General features: G+C 53.9%; 1 protein-coding gene across 1 annotated transcript; it reads right to left on the minus strand.

Annotated features, from left to right (window-relative positions):
- Positions 1-3501: 3501 nt before the first annotated feature.
- Positions 3502-18144, minus strand: TTPAL (alpha tocopherol transfer protein like). Its single transcript, XM_075528719.1, has 5 exons — positions 18059-18144; positions 10746-11161; positions 9897-10090; positions 8351-8461; positions 3502-5698 (listed from the first exon to the last, which is right to left on the minus strand). The coding sequence occupies exons 2-5, from the start codon at positions 11146-11148 to the stop codon at positions 5420-5422; spliced, it is 987 nt and encodes a 328-aa protein (XP_075384834.1). The 5' UTR covers positions 11149-11161; positions 18059-18144; the 3' UTR covers positions 3502-5419.
- Between the last annotated feature and the right edge of the window lie 1548 nt (positions 18145-19692).

The following is a 19692-nucleotide window of genomic DNA, read 5'->3' on the forward strand; positions in this document are numbered from 1 at the left end:
CATTTGAACCAGGTTCTATTTTTTTCCCCTTCCCATGGCAAGTCATTGCTGGATGGCATCTGTTCCTTTTAGATGCAGATCTCTCAGCAAGCTTCTGCTTTCTGGGAACTGCTGCTCACCACTTGTTTTGCCAGATCCGTCAGGTTTGGTGTCCGACTACTTGTAGATGCTTCTGGACTGAAGCCACGGGAGGCTTAAGGCGGCAGGTGAAGAGTAACAATCTGTACCACATAAACAGCCACTTGCCCGCAGGGAGCCAGCAGTTGTACCACAAACAGCCACTTGCCCACAAGGAGCCAGCAGTCACTATCTCCCTTTGCGTGGTCCAACAGGGGTGGAAAAGTTAGTGCTCTGCCAACCTCACTTGGGAAGAGGCTAAGGAGACCCAGACCCAGGGCTGCCTTCAGAGTTCCCGTTCCATCAGCCCCTGTTGTCTCTTGCCCCGGAAAGACAGGAGACACTACTGAGACATTTGCTGCCACAGGCTTGAAGGAGTACCGGCAGGAAAACTAGAGAAGAAACCACTAAGTGCTGACTCCACATGGAAAATCACTAGGGCATAAGGGGACCTCTATTGGTTCTTGGGACACCCCTGTGGGGGAAAGGATCGGAGCTGTGGGCACCCTTTTCCCAGGGGTGTCGGACAAACACACAGCTTCGGCATTCTGCTCGGACTTCCCCAGGCATGGCTGACCTGAAGAGCTGGTTAGGCTGCATTGGTTTGATTTTTGCATCATCAGAAGCAACAAGAAAAGTGAACATTCTGTGATTCATAACCAATACACCAGCCACCCCCCCCCCCAGGAGGACCTGTCTTGTCTCCAGCGGGCAGGGTGTGTTCCCCACACACTGGAAGGAGAAACAGCCAAGTAGGCATGGGATGAATGCCATCAAGCCACATTCTAGCCACCCTTACAGTCTTTGCCTGCTTGTAGATGCTTCTGGAATAAAATGTTGCCAACTTTGAGAAGTGAAGAACTATAATGCTTTATCTTTCAAGACCCCCGAAAACAAGTCGGCTTGCACAGCAGTGCCTATTCTGTGGGTGCTGTTGGGCGACACGAGTAACACCAAGTACATCCTAATGGCAACTGCCGAGAGGAAACTGGCTTGGAGTTGGGCTTTTTTTACCCCGTCCCACAGGGTCAGTTCGCATTGACTCGGTGGCAGTGAGCTGGCTTTGAATCCCAATTCTGCTCTATGGCTAGCTGGGTGTCCTTGGGTAAGCTCCTTAACTTCTGTAGCTCATTTGCCTCACAGGGTAGTCAGTGCAGTGCAGGTGTTGAGTGAGGACTAATCTGCGTGAGGCCAGTGCAGGAAGTGCGGCGAGGCTCTGAGCTGAGAAACGGGCGTGTTTTCTGACAGCCAGCTTCCTGCTGTCTTCTAACTGCACATGAAGCATCAGACCACCATCCAGATGGGCCCACGTGCCTCCCTGCCCCACACAGGAGGCTCTGCTGGGCCAATCGAATCAAACGACCCTTCGTCCAAACCTTCATGGCACACTGGAACTCCACACTCCACCTTACAGGGATTTTAAATTGTGTTCAGACCTATTCAGGCATAGTAAGATGACATGTTTTCACCACTCCAACTTAGAAAGACACTAGAAAATAAGCTTTGGTCAAGTGTTCTTCCCCCCAGAGCCAAACTGAATTTCAGTTTGAAACATGGAATGGGCCCCGTGCCAGGAAGGGCATCAGGCACTGGGAAAGGTGTTCCTTTGTAACATTCCTGAGAGTGCTACCCCAAGAGGCTGAGGGAGGCCCCCCAGGCCCACAGAGCCTCTGCCTGCCTGACAATATGCTGCCCAGCGGTTGGTTGGTTTTTTAAAAAGCTAAATGGAAACTGGGTTTCACCACTGAGCAGGCTCCGATCAGGGTGGTTGGAGCCCAAACCAAGTCGTTGGTTTGCCTCTTGGCACGTAACCGCCTCTTTCAGAGCCGGGGGACTGGGGAGCAGAGTGCTGGGCTTAGAACATTAACGCCTCAATGCTGACGTAAGGCTGCAACTGACGTTTTCCCCAAATTAGAGACTTGTTCCTGTTTGGTGTCTCCATGCCTTGTGGCCACAGGACCATTAGCTGGCGTTTTACTCAAGGGGGGAAAGGGTTTCAAAGGAGAATCTTACATAAAAGGCGGTTTAAAGTCACTGTAACAATGCCACAAGGGGATCGGCTCTCCCCTCCCCGGCAAGGGAGTCCAACCAGACAGCATCCGCAGACCCTGCCCACCGCGAGTGCCAAAGGCTGGCACATAGGGGCCCTTCCTGCCCTGACTCCTCTGGCAAGCTCCTCAGGAGGGGGATCGGTGCAGGCGGGGTGAGGAGTGTGCAAGGGACAGGGATGGAGCCGGGGTTTGTGCTCACCGATCTCCACCTTCTCCAGTTAGAGGCACGCGCGTAGAGAATTCTGGGTCGCATCATGGGGACAGAGGAAGATGCCTGTCGGGCTCACGTGGACGTCCAGGGCTGTTTCTCCCTTGGTGCAATGCAGATGGGGAAGGCGGCCTCAAGAGGCACCTTCACTGTGGCCGTCAGTGTCCTCGGGGTCCTGTGTCACCCCTTCATGACTCCCTGGGGCCACACAGCAAGGTCAAGATGGAGGCCAGCTCCTCGTTTACAAGCCTGCTTCTTCCAATACCCCACTGCCTTGTATTTAGGTTAGGTGACCAGACACCCCGCTTTTGGCGGGACAGCCCCAATTTCTAACTATTTTTCCTGCGTCCCACGGTGTTTAAAAAATATCCTGATTTTGGGAGAGTGCACGCCAAGCTAGGATATATGGTTTTGGGCTGCCATGTGGCTGTTTAGCCAGGATAGGAGTTTTATCCATGGGGTCCCGCTTCACCACCGTCAAAATCTGCTCCCGAATTTCAGGGAAATCACATTCTTAGGTTTCTAAACTAGGCCAGGTATTCCCCCTGCAGACACATTCCTGGGCTGCTCCTGAGGTTCACTGTTTGCTGGGATAGGGCTCTCATGGGGGGCCACTTTATACCAACCCCATGTGGTGAGGGCCTTCACACCCCACCCTCCCGGGGGGGGGGGGGGGGGGGCTTGTTGAGCAACCTGATCCAAACTTCCCGCTGGGTTGAGTTGATCTCTGCCCAGGCTGGAAGGCCGGAGACTGGAAGCAGGCACCCCTGGTGGCCACTGATCTCTCCAGGTGAGCATGGCTGGCCCCTTGTGAGCCCTTTTGAGACCAAGTTGTTTTCTGCTTGGAATGTTTTGTTGAAACCTTGTGTTTTCCAGGCAGGGAAGGAGTTTTGAATGAAATGGAAGAAAATGTTTTTTGAGGTAATAGGGATTTTTATACGAGTGGGACACAGGTGTGCGCGTGAGTGGGATGAGGTCAGTTTCTTCAGATCCACACAATTAGCCCTTCCCATCTGTGGCAATGTACACTGAAAGTGTGATAGTGGCTTCCCACTAAACCCTAGAGGTGGAAAACTAGGTGGGTACTTTCCCACGGGTCACAAAAAGGTTAGTCCACAGACACAATTTGTCAGGGGCACAACGGTAGAATTTAACCTCTGAAAAGGAAGGGGGGGCATAATACAGAGGCTGTGGGGGACACATAAGAATGGGCCATTTATTCCTACTGTCCCCCCCCTTTTAAGTTTCTAGCTTCTCTTGGGGGCCTAAGAAAGCTGGTTTCCTGTACAGACATAATCTGAACCCTCCAGCTGAGCCACCCAACTCGTCTCCTCTAGGCCTTACCATGAGGTGCCACCCACCAGGGGTCACACCACCAAGGTCGGAGGGAACTAGAAGCAGCCAGGGGTGTGCATGGTGGCCCTTCCAGTCCAGCCGGAGCCCTGAAGGACCCAGGGCCCCATCCAGGGTGAGAAGAGCTCCCCCTAGCATTGGCACAAATACCATCAGTAAGTGAATTCCCACCACCAACCTTTCCAGGCTTACAAAAAATAAAACTGCTATAAAGATGAATGGCTTGGTATCAACAGACTGGCCTTTGAATTTTGTAGTAGTGTCTCTGCCTGCCCAGCCTGCTAAATCTTAATGACTGCACAGAGGAGGAGCATGCTACGAACACGCATCACTCCATTAACACCGGACGTAATATCCACGGAATGAATGTGAAGCAGGTTGAAGCCATTAGATGGGTCACCAGACTGGAATGCGGGGGCGTGGGCGAGATTCTTGACAGGGAGGGTCTAAAGTGCTGAAACAGCAGACATCCAGGCTTGCTAGACCCATGGACATCTGTCTGTCTACCTTGGAGGGTGAGTCCAAGGTTTTGGAAGGGGGGGATTGATGGTCCCAGAAGTACACCGACAATCACCTGGCCTTAAGTTCACTTCCAGAGATCTATAAGAATCCCAAGCAAGGAGACCATGTCCCATTGCCAGCCTTACAATACAGCAACAGAGCATCAGGCCGGAGAGAGTCCACCCAGGAGCTTGGCCATCTCACCTGCCCTCTTAGACCTTCACCAAAGCCATCCTCTCCAAGTCTATCCATCAACACACCAGGCAAGCCCCAGGTTGCCTCCCCCAGCTTCTGTAAGCATAGGGCTACATAGCACCACATACCTCTCAGAAAGGCCTGCGATGTGACACAGAAAACAGGAGACACACACATCCCACCCCCCCCCCCTTGCAGCTCCAGGTTATCTTCACCACTCAGTCACAGGCCCCGTCTCAAGCTCAGCAGCAGCCAGATGGGCCCCAGTCACCCTTCATACCACCTCATTTTACAGATGGGAAAGGCCAGGCTGGGAGGCCTGTGTCTTGTCCAAGGTCACACATCTGCATCTCTCATTCCTAGGCCAGAATTCTTGTAGCGACACTGGCTGGCCATCCAGTATTCCAGGTGGTGGAAAATCATCCTACACTTCAGGAACCTGCTTGGTTGGATTGAAAACCAGGGTTAAGGCTTGACGGGTTTGGGGAAACTTAAGTTTCTGTTGCAAGGTTCCGCCTGTGAATCCCAGAGGGGCTTTCGAGTCTCTGGCTCCTGGATTGGATCAGCAAATGCTGTGCAGGCCGGGAAGCTTCTTGGTTCCCCTCAGGTGTGGGAAGGCGGGCGGCCCTCGCCTCACGCTGACGTGTCCTGCTGAGCACCGGAACTCAACAGCTACACTCGAGAGAGATCCAAGCTCCCGAAGGAGGAAGACGGGCGGGTGGTCTGCAACGAGACGGATGACAGCCGGGAGGGCGGTTCTCTCCTGTCACGTGGGGTCGGCTCCAGGGCCCCCGACGTCCAGAGCAATCATCTCGCACAGGGCAGCATGCTGACTGCCCGGGGTCAGAGGGACTTTGGCTTCGAGTTGCCTGACCATCAGACCAAGGTTTCAGGTTAATGGGTGCCCCCTTGGAGCGTGGTTTTCAACTCTTCCACGGGGCAATTCGAGCAATCAAGGCTCTCCTTGGGCCTCTTGGAAGAGCACAGGGCTTGGCTAGTAGCAGGAGTACAGCTGTGACTTCACGGCCCGCAGGGAGTCCTCACACTGCGTGTCGGCAGCCAGCCCCTCCGGCCGCAGGGTCTCGTCCGGGAGGCTGCTGCAGGTGGTCACAGGCTGGCAGAACTCCCTCACAAAGGCCTCCTCTGAGGCCAGCAGCACCTCATTCCAGGCGGCGATGTCCAGCGCGCCGGCGGTGCCCCCGTACTCCTTGGGGAGGATGCTTCGTGGAAGGCTCGTGTGGAGGGAGTCCAGGTCAGAGCCATGCAGGAAGAACTGCGAGGGAAGAAATAGGAACTCAGGGCTGCCGGTTAATGAGGGCCCAGAGATCCTGCCAGGGCCACGGCTCTGAGCAGTCTTTGAGGAAGGAAGAAAGGGATACTTAGGGGTCCCTCCACCCGGCTAAGAGCTACTGCCTCCACACCAGGGGCTCCCGGGGCTGATCCTGGCTGCAGTCGCCCACCAGAGTAGGGCTGCTCCTTCCCCCCGGGGGGGCTCTCAGGCTGCAAATCTGTATGAAAGCAGACTGCCTCATCTTTCCCCCATGGTACCGCTGGTGGCTTCAAACCACCAACCTTCCTTAGCCAGTATGCCACCAAACCAGAAGCTCCCTGCCATTGAGTCGTAGTGACCCTACAGGACAGAGAGACGTGCCCCGTGGGTTTCCGAGGCTATCACTGTTTACAGGAGTGGGAAGCCCAGTCTTTTCCCCTCAGAGTGGTCTTGAACTGAGGACTTTGCTGACCGCAGCCCAACGTGTAACCATGAGGCTTCTTGAAATGGCTCCTTACAAGCTTGCCGAATCCTCGTGCCTTGATCCCCTCAGCCAGTAGTTTTCAACCTCTCTGGGGTCGAATGACCCTTTCACAGGGTCGCCAATTCCTAACATAGCAAGATGACAGGAGGTAGCAACGACAATTTCATGGTTGGGGGTCACCTCGACAGGAGGAACTATACTAAAGGGTTCTGGCATTAGGAAGGTGGAGAACCGCTGCCCTATGCCGTGCTGCCTGGGCTCCGAAACGGATCTGCAAACCACCCACCTCACTCCCCTCTCATGCCCACTGCCAGCCTCAGCACAGCCCGCTCCCTGGTGTGGCCGCCCCCACTGCCTGAGCTCTTTTCCCAGGGAAGTCAGGCCACACCCTCCTCTTCTTACAACCTTCCAGTGCTCTGTGCAATACGGAGCGGGTCAAAGGGCACACACACAGTGGTCCACAAGACCCTGCTCAGTCTGGTCCCTGATTCCCGTCTCTCTCACTATGAGTCTTCTCTCCATGCCCCTACCCACCCCATGCTCTCCCCACTCCAACCAGGCAGGCCTCCGGCGGCTCCGCTGGCCCTGCTGTCCCCTCAGGCTCCGGCCATTCTGCTTCTGCATGCAGTGTGGCCTGCTTCCTCATCTTTCAGGTCTCGCTCCAATGCACTTCTCACTGACACTGTCCACACAGCCCGCCCTCCGGAACACCGCAAACCCTTCCCCCGCCCCTGCACACGCTCGCCTCCCTCGAGGAACCAGTCACAGTGTACAGAGCCCCAGCCGAGAGGCACTCGGCTGCTAACCAGGAGACGGGTGGAGTGAACCCTGCCAGCTGCTCCTCAGGGCAGAGACCTGGCCTGGCAATCTGCTTCTGTCCGAGGTTGCTCTAGACAAGGTCATGGGCAGCTCTGGTCTGTCCGATGGTCACTTGGCAGCACTTCGCAACCACCTCACTGGATCACACGTATCAGCTTCCCTCTCGAGCCAGAGGGTGGCTTTCCAGGGGCAGGGGTGCGGATCTGTTGGGTCCTCTAGGACAGCAGTTCTCAACCTGTGGGTCAAGATCCCTGTGAGGGTCGAACAACCCTTTCACATGAGGAACTGTCTGAAAGGGTCGCGGCCTGAGGAAGGTTGATTGAGAACTGCTTCTCTAGGACATGACTGCACAGGAGTTGGTCGGTTAAGATGGGACCTCTTGGGCCACCCACCAGGGCGGTCCACAGGTGGGAGAACCTTCTACACGGGAACCCCAGGAAGTCCCGAGTGCAGCTCCAGGCAAGGCCACGGTCAGCATTCTCCAGCCCAGCTGTGCATCCTGGGCCCACTTGGCGCGGGTGGAGCCTGGACTTCCGGGTGCCAGCCTTGCCCTGAGCAGCCCTGCCATGTGCTAGGCACTGCCTCCGCAGAGCGGCGTACAAGGCAGGCCCTCGTCCTCAGAGTCGTCTTCAGGGGAGGGAGAGCTCAAAACTGACCAGCCTTACAACCTTGGATCAGAGGGGCTGGGAAAGAGGCAGAGAGCAGAGGCTGTTCCGGGCCAGAGAGGAAGACCGCCTTTTAAAGGGGTAGCACTTTTGCCTTCACCAAGAACAAGGTTAAAACCTCACATATCTGGAATGTGTGCAGCGAGACAGCAGTGTCACGGGGGCTTTAGGCTCCAGGGGCTGAATGAGAAAGCTCGTCCACCCCCGGTCCCCTTTCTAGGTCCCCCACACGTAGACAAAGGAGCCCTGCGGTGCTTTCGGGTCAGTGTGGGATTGCTAACTGCCAGGTCCAAGTTCAAATTCACCAGCAGGAGAAAGATGCAGTCTCAGACACCCTACAAAGGGTCTTGCGGGGTGTCGGGACCTCAGGGATGGCCACAGGGCATCGGGCCTCCACTGCTGGGGCGGGATGCCGAAGCCAGCACATCACAGTGTCTCTGGGCAGCCGTCAGATTCGTCATCCCAGAGTACAAACGTTCCACAGAGAGAGGCACTAGAAAACCTGCTGGTGCTGGGTCGGTCCCGACCCATCGGGGCCCTACCTGGGGCTCCCCAGGCTGAACCTCTGTAAAGAGGAGCAGAAAGCCTCATACTAAGCAGCCACGAATGGAATCTAGCGGGGAAACAAAAATCACCACCAAGGACAGAGCCACAAGCGGACTCACGGGCCCCAAGGCCGTCACTTACTCTGTTGGCTATTTTCTCCTTCAGGAACGGCTTCATGACGGCAAAGATGCCTTTAAAGATACGAGGCTCGTTGACCACGTGCACCGCCTTTATCCGAATGGGGAAACCATCCTGTGGGGGGAAGGGAACGGGCCGTTAGGCCACCTGTTGCAGCAGCACACTGACCGCCCCACCCCCAGCTGGCCTTCCTCACCGACAGCAGGCTCCTGGACGGAGCTGACAAGGTGGTGGCACGGTGAAATCACCTGGCCACTAAAGGGCAGGTTGCTGGTTCAGACGGACCACACTCCAAGGGAGGAAGTTTTATAGTCTTGTAGCTCCCATGGGGCAGTCCTACCCTGTTCCACAGGGTCCCTAAGAAGTGGGTACTCTCCTGACTCTCAAGGTCTCTCCAAAGACAGCCCAAGGTGGGGGGCTGGGAGCTAAAGAGGAAGACATCCCAGGGGAAGCATCTCTTGAGGCAGTTGAGAAGGGTGTTGGGTAAGTTCACGCTCCTCTGCAGCTCTGTGCTTGGATCCAGAAAGCAGCCGACTGGGGTCAGAGCTGCCTGAAGCCTCTGAGTATTTATTTCTCAGGATGTTGTCAGGTGCGATGCCAACAGGACTAGGTGGCAGGTGAAGGAGTCTGAGAAAGACACTGACTGACTGGAGTCCAGTGAGTTTCCCTCACTGCACAACTGTATGCACAGAGCCACTTGCGTGCAAACGTTCACTAGACAACCCACAGGAAGAAGCCACCAAGCCAAACTCACCACCAGCAAGGCAGTTCTGGCTCCTGGGACTGCCCTGTGAGTGTTCCCGGAGCCGGTCAATCGCTCCCCGAGTAGAAGACCTCGCCTTTCTCGCTCTGAGCGGCTGGCGGTGTCCAACTGCTGACCTAGCAGATTGCAGCCTGACACGGAATAACTAACCCTCAGGGCTCCTAGAAAAGGCCGCATTTCCCCAAATCTATCCAACCTTTATTCATTCCAGCCCTTTCCGCCCCAGATCATCCTGTCATTCTACAGGACTAAGCCAACCCTGATCCAAACGCCTGATCCTGAAACTAGGACCTCCCCAGGCCTGGGGGTCGGGAAGCCCGCGGCTTCCCTCTGTCAGAATTCAGACTTGTGATCATGATTCAAGGGGGGCGTTTCTAGCTGGCCTCCAACCACAGGCCGCAAGCACATGCGTGGCAGGCCTCTGAGGCCTTTAGGATGGCTGGTGCTCACGGCTAACCAGAACCAGCACCCCAGGGGCTGGTTCAGAGTGAAAACCTCCACCCTCTGGACACGCAAACTCCAGCAAGTACAGAGAGCAGGCCCCTGCGTGCCCGACCACTGACTTCTCCAGACAGTCGCCCCTTAGACACCACAGGAGTCCCCAGCAGGGGTGAGGCGTAAACAGAACTTCTAAAAGTTCTTCCCCAAAGGCGTTTGTATTTTTCTGATTCTGAGAGTAGACAGTGGGGTGGGGCTGGCGTGAGCCCCGACGTCTGCAGTACACAGATAGGGCCCCAGGCGGCCAACCCCACCCTGGACCCGACACACAGCAGGCTCAGGCCTTACCTGGAGAATGCCAATCACCTTCTTGGCTATGAAGGGGCCAAAGTGGGACGCCTTTGACAAGCTCACGCCCTTGTAGTCTGCGAGGATGACAATGCCATTCACCTGGGTCTCTTCAGACTGAATGAGCTGCTCTAAGGTCAGGTAAACGGCCCGGATGTTCTCGGTGATTGGGTAACTGCTCGGGATCCACCTGTCTGCAGTTGTGAGAGAGATGGACAGTGTGTTACAGGAGGGAGGACATCCACGTCATCAGACGGGCCCAAATGTCCCTTTCCAAAACGGTGGTCTACAGTGGCCAAGTAAGGGATTCCGGGGCCACGATGGGCCACCTTAAACAGTACCTGCATAGAGTCTGGGAGTCGGAACCGACTCAGCTGCGTCTAATGACAGCAACAGCATGTCTGTCTGACCTCTGAACACAGCACATGCAGCCTCATGCTGAGGTGGAGGCGCACCTGGGTTTGCGTCTTACTGGCTGTGTGATCTTGGGCAGGTTAGCGCCTCCCTCTGCACAGCGGTCTCTTCCTAACCAGAACGGGCTGTAGGCGCCCTCGCGGGCAGCTGAGACGGAAGGATAAGGCTTTCTACTCCAGGGAAGAGGCCACCACAGAAACCAGCAGAGTTTTCTCCAAATAACTAAAACAAAAAAGGGCAGCTGGAGTGAAGCCCTTTCGTCTTATATTTATATAAGTTTCTTAACCCTGAAAGGTGGCGGAGGGACAGGTAGCGGACTCTTTACAGGTGCCCCCACTTTCACTGTGCTCTGTCCCCCAACCAGCTGTCTAGCAGGGGTCCTGGCAGCCTTACTTGTGCTGGGTCTGGGGGCGCTTCGCCTGCTAGGAGCAGTACCTGGGCGGAGGCAGAGGATGTGGCAGCCGCGGGGGTCGGTGTGGGGCAGCACGGTGAGGAAGCCCGAGGCCAGGGCGTCTTTCAAGGCCGACGGCCTCAGGTTGGTGAAGACCTCGGGCCAGCTCCGCCGGCAGCCGTGGTAGTTGACCAGGAGCTGCAGGGCCCGGTCGTAGTCAAACTTGCGGGCGCGCAGGAAGCGCAGCAGGAAGGCGTCGTCCAGGGCGGTGCTCAGGCCCGGGCACTCCTTCCGCACCATGTCCCGGAGGGCCTGCGCGTCCCGAAGCCGCCATTCGGGCTTCTCCTGCAGCTCCTCCCTGGCTTTGGCGACCAGCGCGTCGCTCAGCGAGCACACGTAGCCGGGGGCCGGCGGGCTGCCCCGCGGGGACTCACTTTCCTCCGACATGAGCTGCCAGGAGCTGCCAACACAGACACCCACCCGGCCAAGGTTAGCGGGGGGCCAGGCCCCATCCGCTCAGCGGGGTGGTTCTTAGCCTGGGGGGTGAAGCTGGCGGGAACCACTGAGCCACCCTCTCTGCCAGCCTTATATAGAAATACATGACCAGCCGCTCAGCCTCCTTGGGAATTAAACACGTGCAAATTAAAACAACCCCTGAGGTCCAAACTGGCGAAACAAACCCAAACCAACCGCACAGCCAACCAAACAATTCAGGTTGACGCTGCGCTGGCGGTAGGTGGGAAGGGTCATTGATATAGTCTCTTGGGAGGACAATTTGCCAATAGTTGATATTTCGATAGATTTCCAATATCCATTTAAAACCATATAACCCTTTGACCCAGCAATTTCATTTCCAGGGCATGTACTTCAATAGACACCGGAACGACGAAAAGTATTGTGATAAAACCATAGAAATCTTTATTAGAAATGATTTTTTAAAAAGGGATTGTTTCAAGCAAGAAAGGAGACCTGGATCAGAGTTCTTCTGTGGACCAGCAGTCCCTACACAGTGAACCTCCTAGATACAAGATAATGTTGAAGCACACATACACATACACAGTGCTGTCTAAAGCAAGTTAATCCCAAAGATAGTCCAAGCAGACAAGGAAAAAAAAGGGATTGTTTCTCCAAAAGACCCCCATCGAGGTCTACAGGCCGTCTGAAGGCGGTGTTCCATTTCCCCTAAGACCCCCCAGAAGAATTCTGCGTTCTTTGATGTGCAGGCTGTTTGTGGGGTGACTGTCCTTGGTGATAAAGCATGGTCCCCCATCCAGTAGTGACCTCTTTTTTCAAGCTCATGTATGTTACCAGTTGTTAATGAGCTGCTGCTGAGTTTTACTTGTTTGTTGTTAACATTACACTAGTCACCTAAAAAAACAAACACACTGAACAAACAAACACAAGTTTGGAGCATTCAGGGCAGGGGTCCTCAAATTTTTTCAACAGGGGGCCAGTTCAATGTCCCCCGTTGGAGGGCCAGCCTGTAGTTAAAAACAAAACAAAACAAACTATCGCTTCTCGGCCTTTTGGCTAAGATCAAGTGGAGTAAAAAACAAAACAAACTATGAACAAATTCCTATGCGCAGCGCACATATCTTATGTTGAAGTAAAAAACAAAATGGGGCAAAACACCTGGTGGGCTGGATAAAGGTCCTCGGAGGGCCGCATGTGGCCCGCGGGCCATATTTGAGGAGCCTGCTCCCGGGGCTCGAGTCATGGCCCTGTGAGATGCTCTTTGAGTTGGGGAGAGAAAAGGAAGTCTGCAAGGGCTCGGTGAATGGGGTCAAGTTTCCCAACAAAATTCTCCTGGGATGGCTCTTACTAGTCTCAAAGAATGAGCAGGCAGTGTGTGTGTGGGGGGGGGGGGGCATTCTTCAACTTTCCTGGACTTTTTCTTACAAACGCAGCTTTCAAATTTCTGAAAACACCTTCTTAACAAACCCTCTTGATTTCCCGGTGTCCTTTGAGAAAAAAACTATCCATCTTACCCCCTTTAGACTCTCAGAAACAGGTGCCCAGCCTGCTGAGCTGATGTCTCTGCCTTGAATTCAAGTGGCCGAGCAGATCCCCTGGGAAGGCCCTGTCTTGACGGGCCTGTGGTCTGGAGGGCCCTCTAAGGAGGCTGAGTCAAGTGTATGGAACCTGCCTGCAGCCCTTACTGACGCAGAGACACGGAGAAAAGCATGCATGTATGAACTGGAACCCTCGGCAGCCACCCTCCTCACAGGCGTAAAATACACACAAGGGGAAGATTATTACAGTACTGATTGCAACAGCACAAGAAACACCTGCTTATCAGTTGGAAACTGGTGGAAAGAGAATGGCACGTGAGTGGAATACTATTCAGTCATGAAAAGGAACCAGGCAGAGTCTTTATGAGATGACATGCTAAGGAAGGAGAAGGAAAGCAGATTGCATGAGAAAAAAACAGCACAGATGATTTCACTTTTGGGGTAAATAGACATCTACCAAACATCTGCCACTTCGACTGTTTTTCCATCTAGAAGCCAGTGACACTAATTATGTAACTGCCACCACTAGTGTTTATGTTTCACACACACACACACACACACACACACACACACACAGAAGAACATTTCTGAAAGCGGATACAAGAAACTCTTAGCCTCAGGTTCAACAACTGGTCTCCCCTCCCCTGGAGCAACAGAGGAAGGGGAGAATCCGGACTAGGAGGAGGAAATGGAACGTCTGGATAACTCTTCACAAGCAACTATCTTCTGAGACCAGAAGAACTGCATGGCCCCTGGCTCCTGTTACTGAACATTTTGACCAAGGATTCTACAGCGGATCCTGATCAAAAGGCGGGAAATGCACAACAGAATTCTAAGTCCTCGTGGAATCCGGACTTCCTGGAGCCACAAAGGCTGGAGGAACACTCCCCACCCCCCAAAATAAAACAAAACTCTTCCCCTGAGATCATCTTTAAACCTTAAATCACAACTATCCCCTGCACTTTTCTATAACCAAACAAGAGTTTAGCTTCCTTCGGAAAGAGGGTCCGCCCTGGGCAGTGTGCTGCTTTAAGATCTAGCTCTACGGGGCAGACTGACAACAGGAACTTGGGAAATTGTAAAGGGCACTGACAGCCCATGCGTCTCCACTAGCAGGGGCGGAACAACTCTGAAAAGGGAGGTGATAAACAGTTGCACCACTCTAAGGATGTCGCCAATGGGGCTGATGTGCAGATTGAGAAACTGCTGAGCTGGGGTAAGTTCCCTTGTATTTTATCAAGAGCCACAACAAAAAAGCAACAGTAAAACAGAAGAAGGAAACCGTGACTAGTGGCTAATGCTAGGTAACATGGCTGGCCGACTGGACTGTTAGGGTGGGGAAGAGACTTGCGGTTTTTAAATGTGCTGGCTGCATTTTGGGGAGATAGACGTGGCTTTCTGCTCCTGAAAAGAATTACAGTCTCAGATAGGCAAATCTCTAAGGACTGTGATTGGATTAGTGGTTTCTTAGGGGCCTAGCAGGGGAGGTTGGGGGGAAACGGGGCGCTAATAACAACTGAGTACATGAGAATGTTCTAAAACTGATTGGTGTGATTTTACAACTCTTCGGAATACAAGTGAATGACTGTATTTGAATTATATGCCAATAGAGCTGTCAAAGAATTTTTTAAAAAGGTTACAGACTCAGAAACTGACTGACGTGGGTAGTTCTCCCCTGTCCAGCTGGGTGGTTATCAGGCAGAATCAACTCAATGGCAGCGAATTAGGTTTTGACAATGGCCACGGAACTGTGCTGCTGAGGACTCCCTTTTGCTTAGGGACAGGGGGGCGGAGGGGGGGTGACAAGGTGGGCAGGGTTGGCAGGTGGTACCAGCTATCATCTCTTGGGTGCACACCCTACCAACATTTATTACTGATGCTCCCAGCTGGGGACCCAGTGAGACTTGGGCTTCTCCCAGTGCTGCCCGGAAACTAGGAAACCATACTGCAGCCCCAGCTTCTTCCTGCCGGGACCTCCTTCACTGGAGGACCCCCTCTCCCTGCCTTCTCCAGCTCACCCTGTGGGGCCTGCACAGGCATTCCCTCCAGCAGGGGTCATGCATGTCTAATCTCATTTCTTGAGGAAGCTGAACTAACACACTGATTACATTGGAAAGTAAAACCCAAAGCGGCTGCCTCAGAGCTTCCAGGGAAGAAGTTGCAGCAGGGATACGCAGCTCAGCCGGAGTGCTTGTCCCCCGGCTGGCTGGGCTGTCACTGATCCTCCATTCCACACTCTGCTGCTGAGAAAGCAGGGGTCATCTTGGGGATCTCTGTACATATGCTGGGGTCCAGAAAACACTTACCTGGCCTCCCAGCTCACCGCAGCTGCATGGAGTGCCCAAGCCACGCCGCCTCAGTCTGAGTCTTGCCCGCTCCCTTCTCTGCAGCCTCCAGCCCATCCTAGTTCTTTTACCTCCTCCCAAAGACATGCTGATCCTCACACATCCTGTTGCCTCCCCTTTGTAATGGGTCCAGGTCCCCATTAGGCCACAGAGCCCTTATTATGTGCCAGGCCACGGCCAGGCACGGGGGAATAAATGAATGAACAAAAACTGCCCTAGTGGGGGTCCCAGACTACTCCCAGCGGGAGCTGATGGCCTATAGGAAGGTGGTATGTCCCTGCAAGCAGGGAGGGGGCTGGGCGGGTCTCGGGAAGGAGCTTGCAACTTCTAAGTTGGGTGGTCAAGGAAGGCCTTGCCAAGCTGGCATTTGGCCAAGCTGAAGGAAGCACGGGGCAACCTTTGCAGACATCTGGAGAAAAGCACGTGTCAAGCCTGCGCTAGGAACCAAACCAACAAAAAATAATAAAGGCACTGCCACTGAGGCGATTCGGACTCAGGGACCCGGCAAGGACAGGGTAGGAATGCCCCGTGAGTTTCCAAGACTGCAGCTTTCCCATGGAATAGAAAGTCCCTTCTCTCTCCTGAGGAATGGCTGGTGCTTTCAAACTGCTCACCTTGAAGTTAGCAACAAAGTGTCACTACACCACTGCGGCTCCTTGAGCTAGGGGCAGGCCTGGCTTTTTTGAGGAAAATTGAGGAGGCCAGTTGTGAGCGAGGCAGAGAACCGAACCGTAGCTGATGAATGCAGAGACATGTGCCCACCCCCGACACACAGATGCATACTGTGACTTCCTTCCAGTGAGGTGGGAGCGCTGGATTTTGAGCACTGATAGGGCTTGATTTCTATTTTATTGAAGAGTGGCATTACCTTACTGTAAGAGCCCCCCCAATAAAATTATTTATGTAACTAAATAAAAGTGGTGTTACAGCTCATTTGTATTTTATAATGATCGTTCGGACAGACTGCTTTCAGGCGAAGGAATCTAAGGGGTGGAGGAGGGGGATTATCTAGATCAGCGCTTCTCAACCCTGTGGGTCTCAATCCCTTTGGGGGGCCGAACGACCCTTTCACAGGGTTCACCTAAGGCCATCAGAAAACACATAAATATTTCACATAATTACATTATTTTGTGATTAATCACTGATTTAATTATGTTCAATTTGTAACAATGAAAATACAACCTGCATATCAGCTATTTACACGACGACTCATAACAGTAGCAAAATGAGTTATGAAGTAGTAACAAAAATAATTTTATGGTTGGGGGTCACAACATGAGGAACTGTATTAAGGGGTCTAGGCATTAGGAAGGTTGAGAACCAGGGATCTAGAAGTTCCTGCACTAATCCAAGAATCTTCTGTGACCTCCCTGAGCAAGCTAACTGACGCCCACACAGAGCCTCTAAGTCTCTTTGCATACCAGCAACGCACTTCCTCTATTGGGTGGTGCCCCTGACTGTCTCCTCCATCACTCTAACCCTGGCACCTGACAGGATGTCAGACATATCCTAAGCAAGCCACAAATACTTGTTGAATGCGTCTCCCAGGATGGGCATAGCTATGGGACACAATTATGTGCTCACGAGCCTTCCCTGGAAGTCGACCACTGAGGCCTGAAAACCAGCATCTACCTGAACGGACAGGTCACTCCAGGCCCAGCCTCCAAGCCCCGCTTCTGCCTCATCTCCTATCTCTCCCCCTCAATAGCTCTTCTGATTCAGTTCAAACTGATACCTGTAGACTGGGAATCCCTCACTTGCTTCCAATACCCTTGGGGATTTCCTGTCCGGTTTCTCAACCAGGCAATGCAGCCTCCCCCGGGGGAATTCCCTCCCTCCATCCCCTGGTTCCCTCAGAGCTGGGGTCCTATGGCTCTCTTGAAAAACGGCAGCCCAGTGTCCTGTGTGTTTACAGGGAATTCCTCAGTCTAAATCCCCAGGCATTCACTCTATAATCACAGATGATCCACAGGTGCTGGGGGCACCATGCCAACGGACACAATTCTTTCCTTCGATGGGTTTACATCATCCCCCATCTACCCTGCGCATTAGTGTGTCTCTTCCATACATCGTGTTTCCTTGGCTGCATGGCCCCACTGGCTGGGTCCAATCTTAAGATCTGTTAAATGCAAGCCATTTATACAACATGGGAACCACTTCTGTCACAGTGGGAGGATAAAATAGGCTACCTAGGAGCCCCAGGGTCAGCATTGGGCTGCTAACCACCAGGTCGGATCCAGGGAGAAAGATGTGGCAGCCTTAGAAAGCCGTCACTGAGGCGCAGGATCGGCATGCCTCGGTAACAGGGGGTTCACCTGGTACTTGAGCACTCTACTACGTATCAAACCCAGAGCTAAGCACTGGACATCCGTTTTGTCGCTTAAGCTTCACCGTATTTGGTCTGGCCCCGTTGTTGTTAGGTGCCTCTTCAAGTGGGTCCTGACTCCCAGCGACCCCCTGGGCAGCAGAAGGAAATACTGCCAGTTTTACGAAGGCGAAAATTAATGGAAAGCCCATGATGGTAGGGGGCTTGCCTGGTCCTTAGGGCGCTCAGGAGACATCTGCGGGAGAAAGGAGGCTGGCTGGTGTGCCCGCGCTGTCTGCCTCCGCACCGGCCACGTAACCTCGGCCTCGCCAGTGTCCTGCGGACCCCAGGGCTGTCAGTCTGGGAAGGATCCGATGGACGGTCCTTTTGTTAGGGGAGACCGGGAATTCCTTGGGGAGGAACCGCAGGCAGATACACTTCCCTCATCAGAACCCTACAATTTTGTCAAGCGTCGCCCCTTTTCCCCCCTCTCCCTCCAGCAAGCAAGGTCAGAGACCCCATATTCCGTGGGGCAACCATGTGAGACCCTTACTTCCGGTTGCCACCCCCTCCCCAGGGGTCCTCATTTCCTGGGGTCTCTCTCTCCTCGGGTCCCCCACTTCCGGTTCTCCCTCCCTCGCAGGGGTTCCTCTCCTCGGCCCTTCGGACTCGCGGACGGGCTCGCGGGCACTCACCGGCCCGGCTACGGGGCGGAGCGCGGGTCAATCGGCAGCGGGAGCCTCGGCCGGCAGCACGCGCAGAACCGACCCGCACTCCCTGCCCGGCCCGGCCCCGCCCCGCCCCGCCCCCGCGCCGGAAGTGACGTAAATGGGAGGCGGCGCGCCCCGTCGGAGTGCGCAGGTGCGAGAGCTAGCGGCAGCGGCGGCGCTCTGTCCCCACCTAGCGGCCGGCTCCCGAGAGGACGCTGGGGACGAGCGGGGAGCGCCGACAGCCGGATGTAAAGATGGGGAAACTGAGGTCCCGAGAAAGAAAGGAAAGCAGCTCCCGTTCCCGCGAACATACTATTTAGTGTTTCCCCTGTATTTTCTCATTACTTCTCATCGTTTGTGGAAGGGAAACTGGCCGGCGACGAAGTAAAGCGCGTCAAAGGGATTCACTCCAGAGAACACGCGCCCATCCTTAGCGAGGGACGTGCCTCATCTGTAACATTATTCCCGCTGCTCTGGATTCCTGATTCAGTAATCGATCCTCTCCTGCTCTGGAGTTAGTGACGACGTTCCAGACGGTGGTGACTTGAAAAAGCCTTTACCAGCCCCCACTTCCAACACCTTTGACCCAAATCGAGGTCAGTCTTTCAGGCCATTAAAGACACATGCGTCTCTAAAGAGAATTTCTGATGGTCTGAAGGACTCAGCTCAAAGGCCTATCCAAGGAAAAACTGCCCTGGGGGTCAGGCCACCTTGCTCCCCGACTCCGAGGGCACAGGTAAAATACAAACTGCCCGGTTAAATTTGAATGGCAGAGAAACGTTTTTTACCTTTCTTTCCCCAGTATAAGTGTGTTCCAGCAGCATTTTTGGCCCGAGGTGGGATGTCAGCTTGCAGCAGGCATGTGTGACACAATAGCATGACCTCATAGCATTTTCTTGCTTGTGTCTGTTAGATCTCTCTCGTGGGAGAAATTCCTTGGTCCTTGGTTTCTCACGAGAAAGAATTCACGCCGAAGCCTGGTTTGTGATCCAAGTGAGTTTTAGAAAGGTTAGAAGCCGTTTCAGGCGTTACAGTAAGTGGATCACAAGTCAGAGTCTGAGCCATGCTTGCACATGACCTTGGCCCACCCATGCTAGGCTGTGTAGCTGGGCCATGTTGAACTGTGTGTGGGAGCCACTAGGAGAGAGCCCGCACCATAGAAAACTGGCTTTCAGCAACCCCCTACCTCGCTAACCGCACCCCCCCCCCCCGTTGGGAGGCGTGACCAACCGTACTGGTTAACCCCCTTGGCTGAATTAAGCCCACCTGGCCTGGATGGGGTACTGCCCTTCCTGGTTGGGAACTTGAATGTAAGCATGTGCAATGGACACCCTGGTCTATCTGCTTAACACATCTTTATGGAAATGGACTGCCTAGTCTTACTCCCTTGGGGAGAAAGACCCACTGGGTAGGTTTGATCTGCCTCCTTTTGATTAGCAGCCTAGTACTGAACCATGGACCTTCCTTTATAAAAAAGAAATTACTCATTATTTATTTAAAATGTGCATATACCTGGGGGCTCTCTTTGTGTGGATGTATAGTTAACTACACTGTATCAAATGATCAAAAACATAGTGACTTAAAACCACATGAATTTATTCTCTGACAGTTCTAGCTAG

The sequence above is a fragment of the Tenrec ecaudatus genome, chromosome 12 (assembly GCF_050624435.1).
Source record: "Tenrec ecaudatus isolate mTenEca1 chromosome 12, mTenEca1.hap1, whole genome shotgun sequence".
Classification (NCBI taxonomy): domain Eukaryota; kingdom Metazoa; phylum Chordata; class Mammalia; order Afrosoricida; family Tenrecidae; genus Tenrec; species Tenrec ecaudatus.

Excerpts from the sequence above, each read along its gene's own strand:
- TTPAL (XM_075528719.1), bottom strand. The coding sequence starts at position 11,148 with ATGTCGGAGGAAAGTGAGTCCCCGCGGGGCAGCCCGCCGGCCCCCGGC. Across the intron at positions 10,091-10,745 it reads CATCCTCTGCCTCCGCCCAG|ACAGGTGGATCCCGAGCAGT; the intron begins GTACTGCTCCTA and ends TCACAACTGCAG. Across the intron at positions 5,699-8,350 it reads AGGAGAAAATAGCCAACAGA|TTCTTCCTGCATGGCTCTGA; the intron begins GTAAGTGACGGC and ends CTTCCCTCGCAG.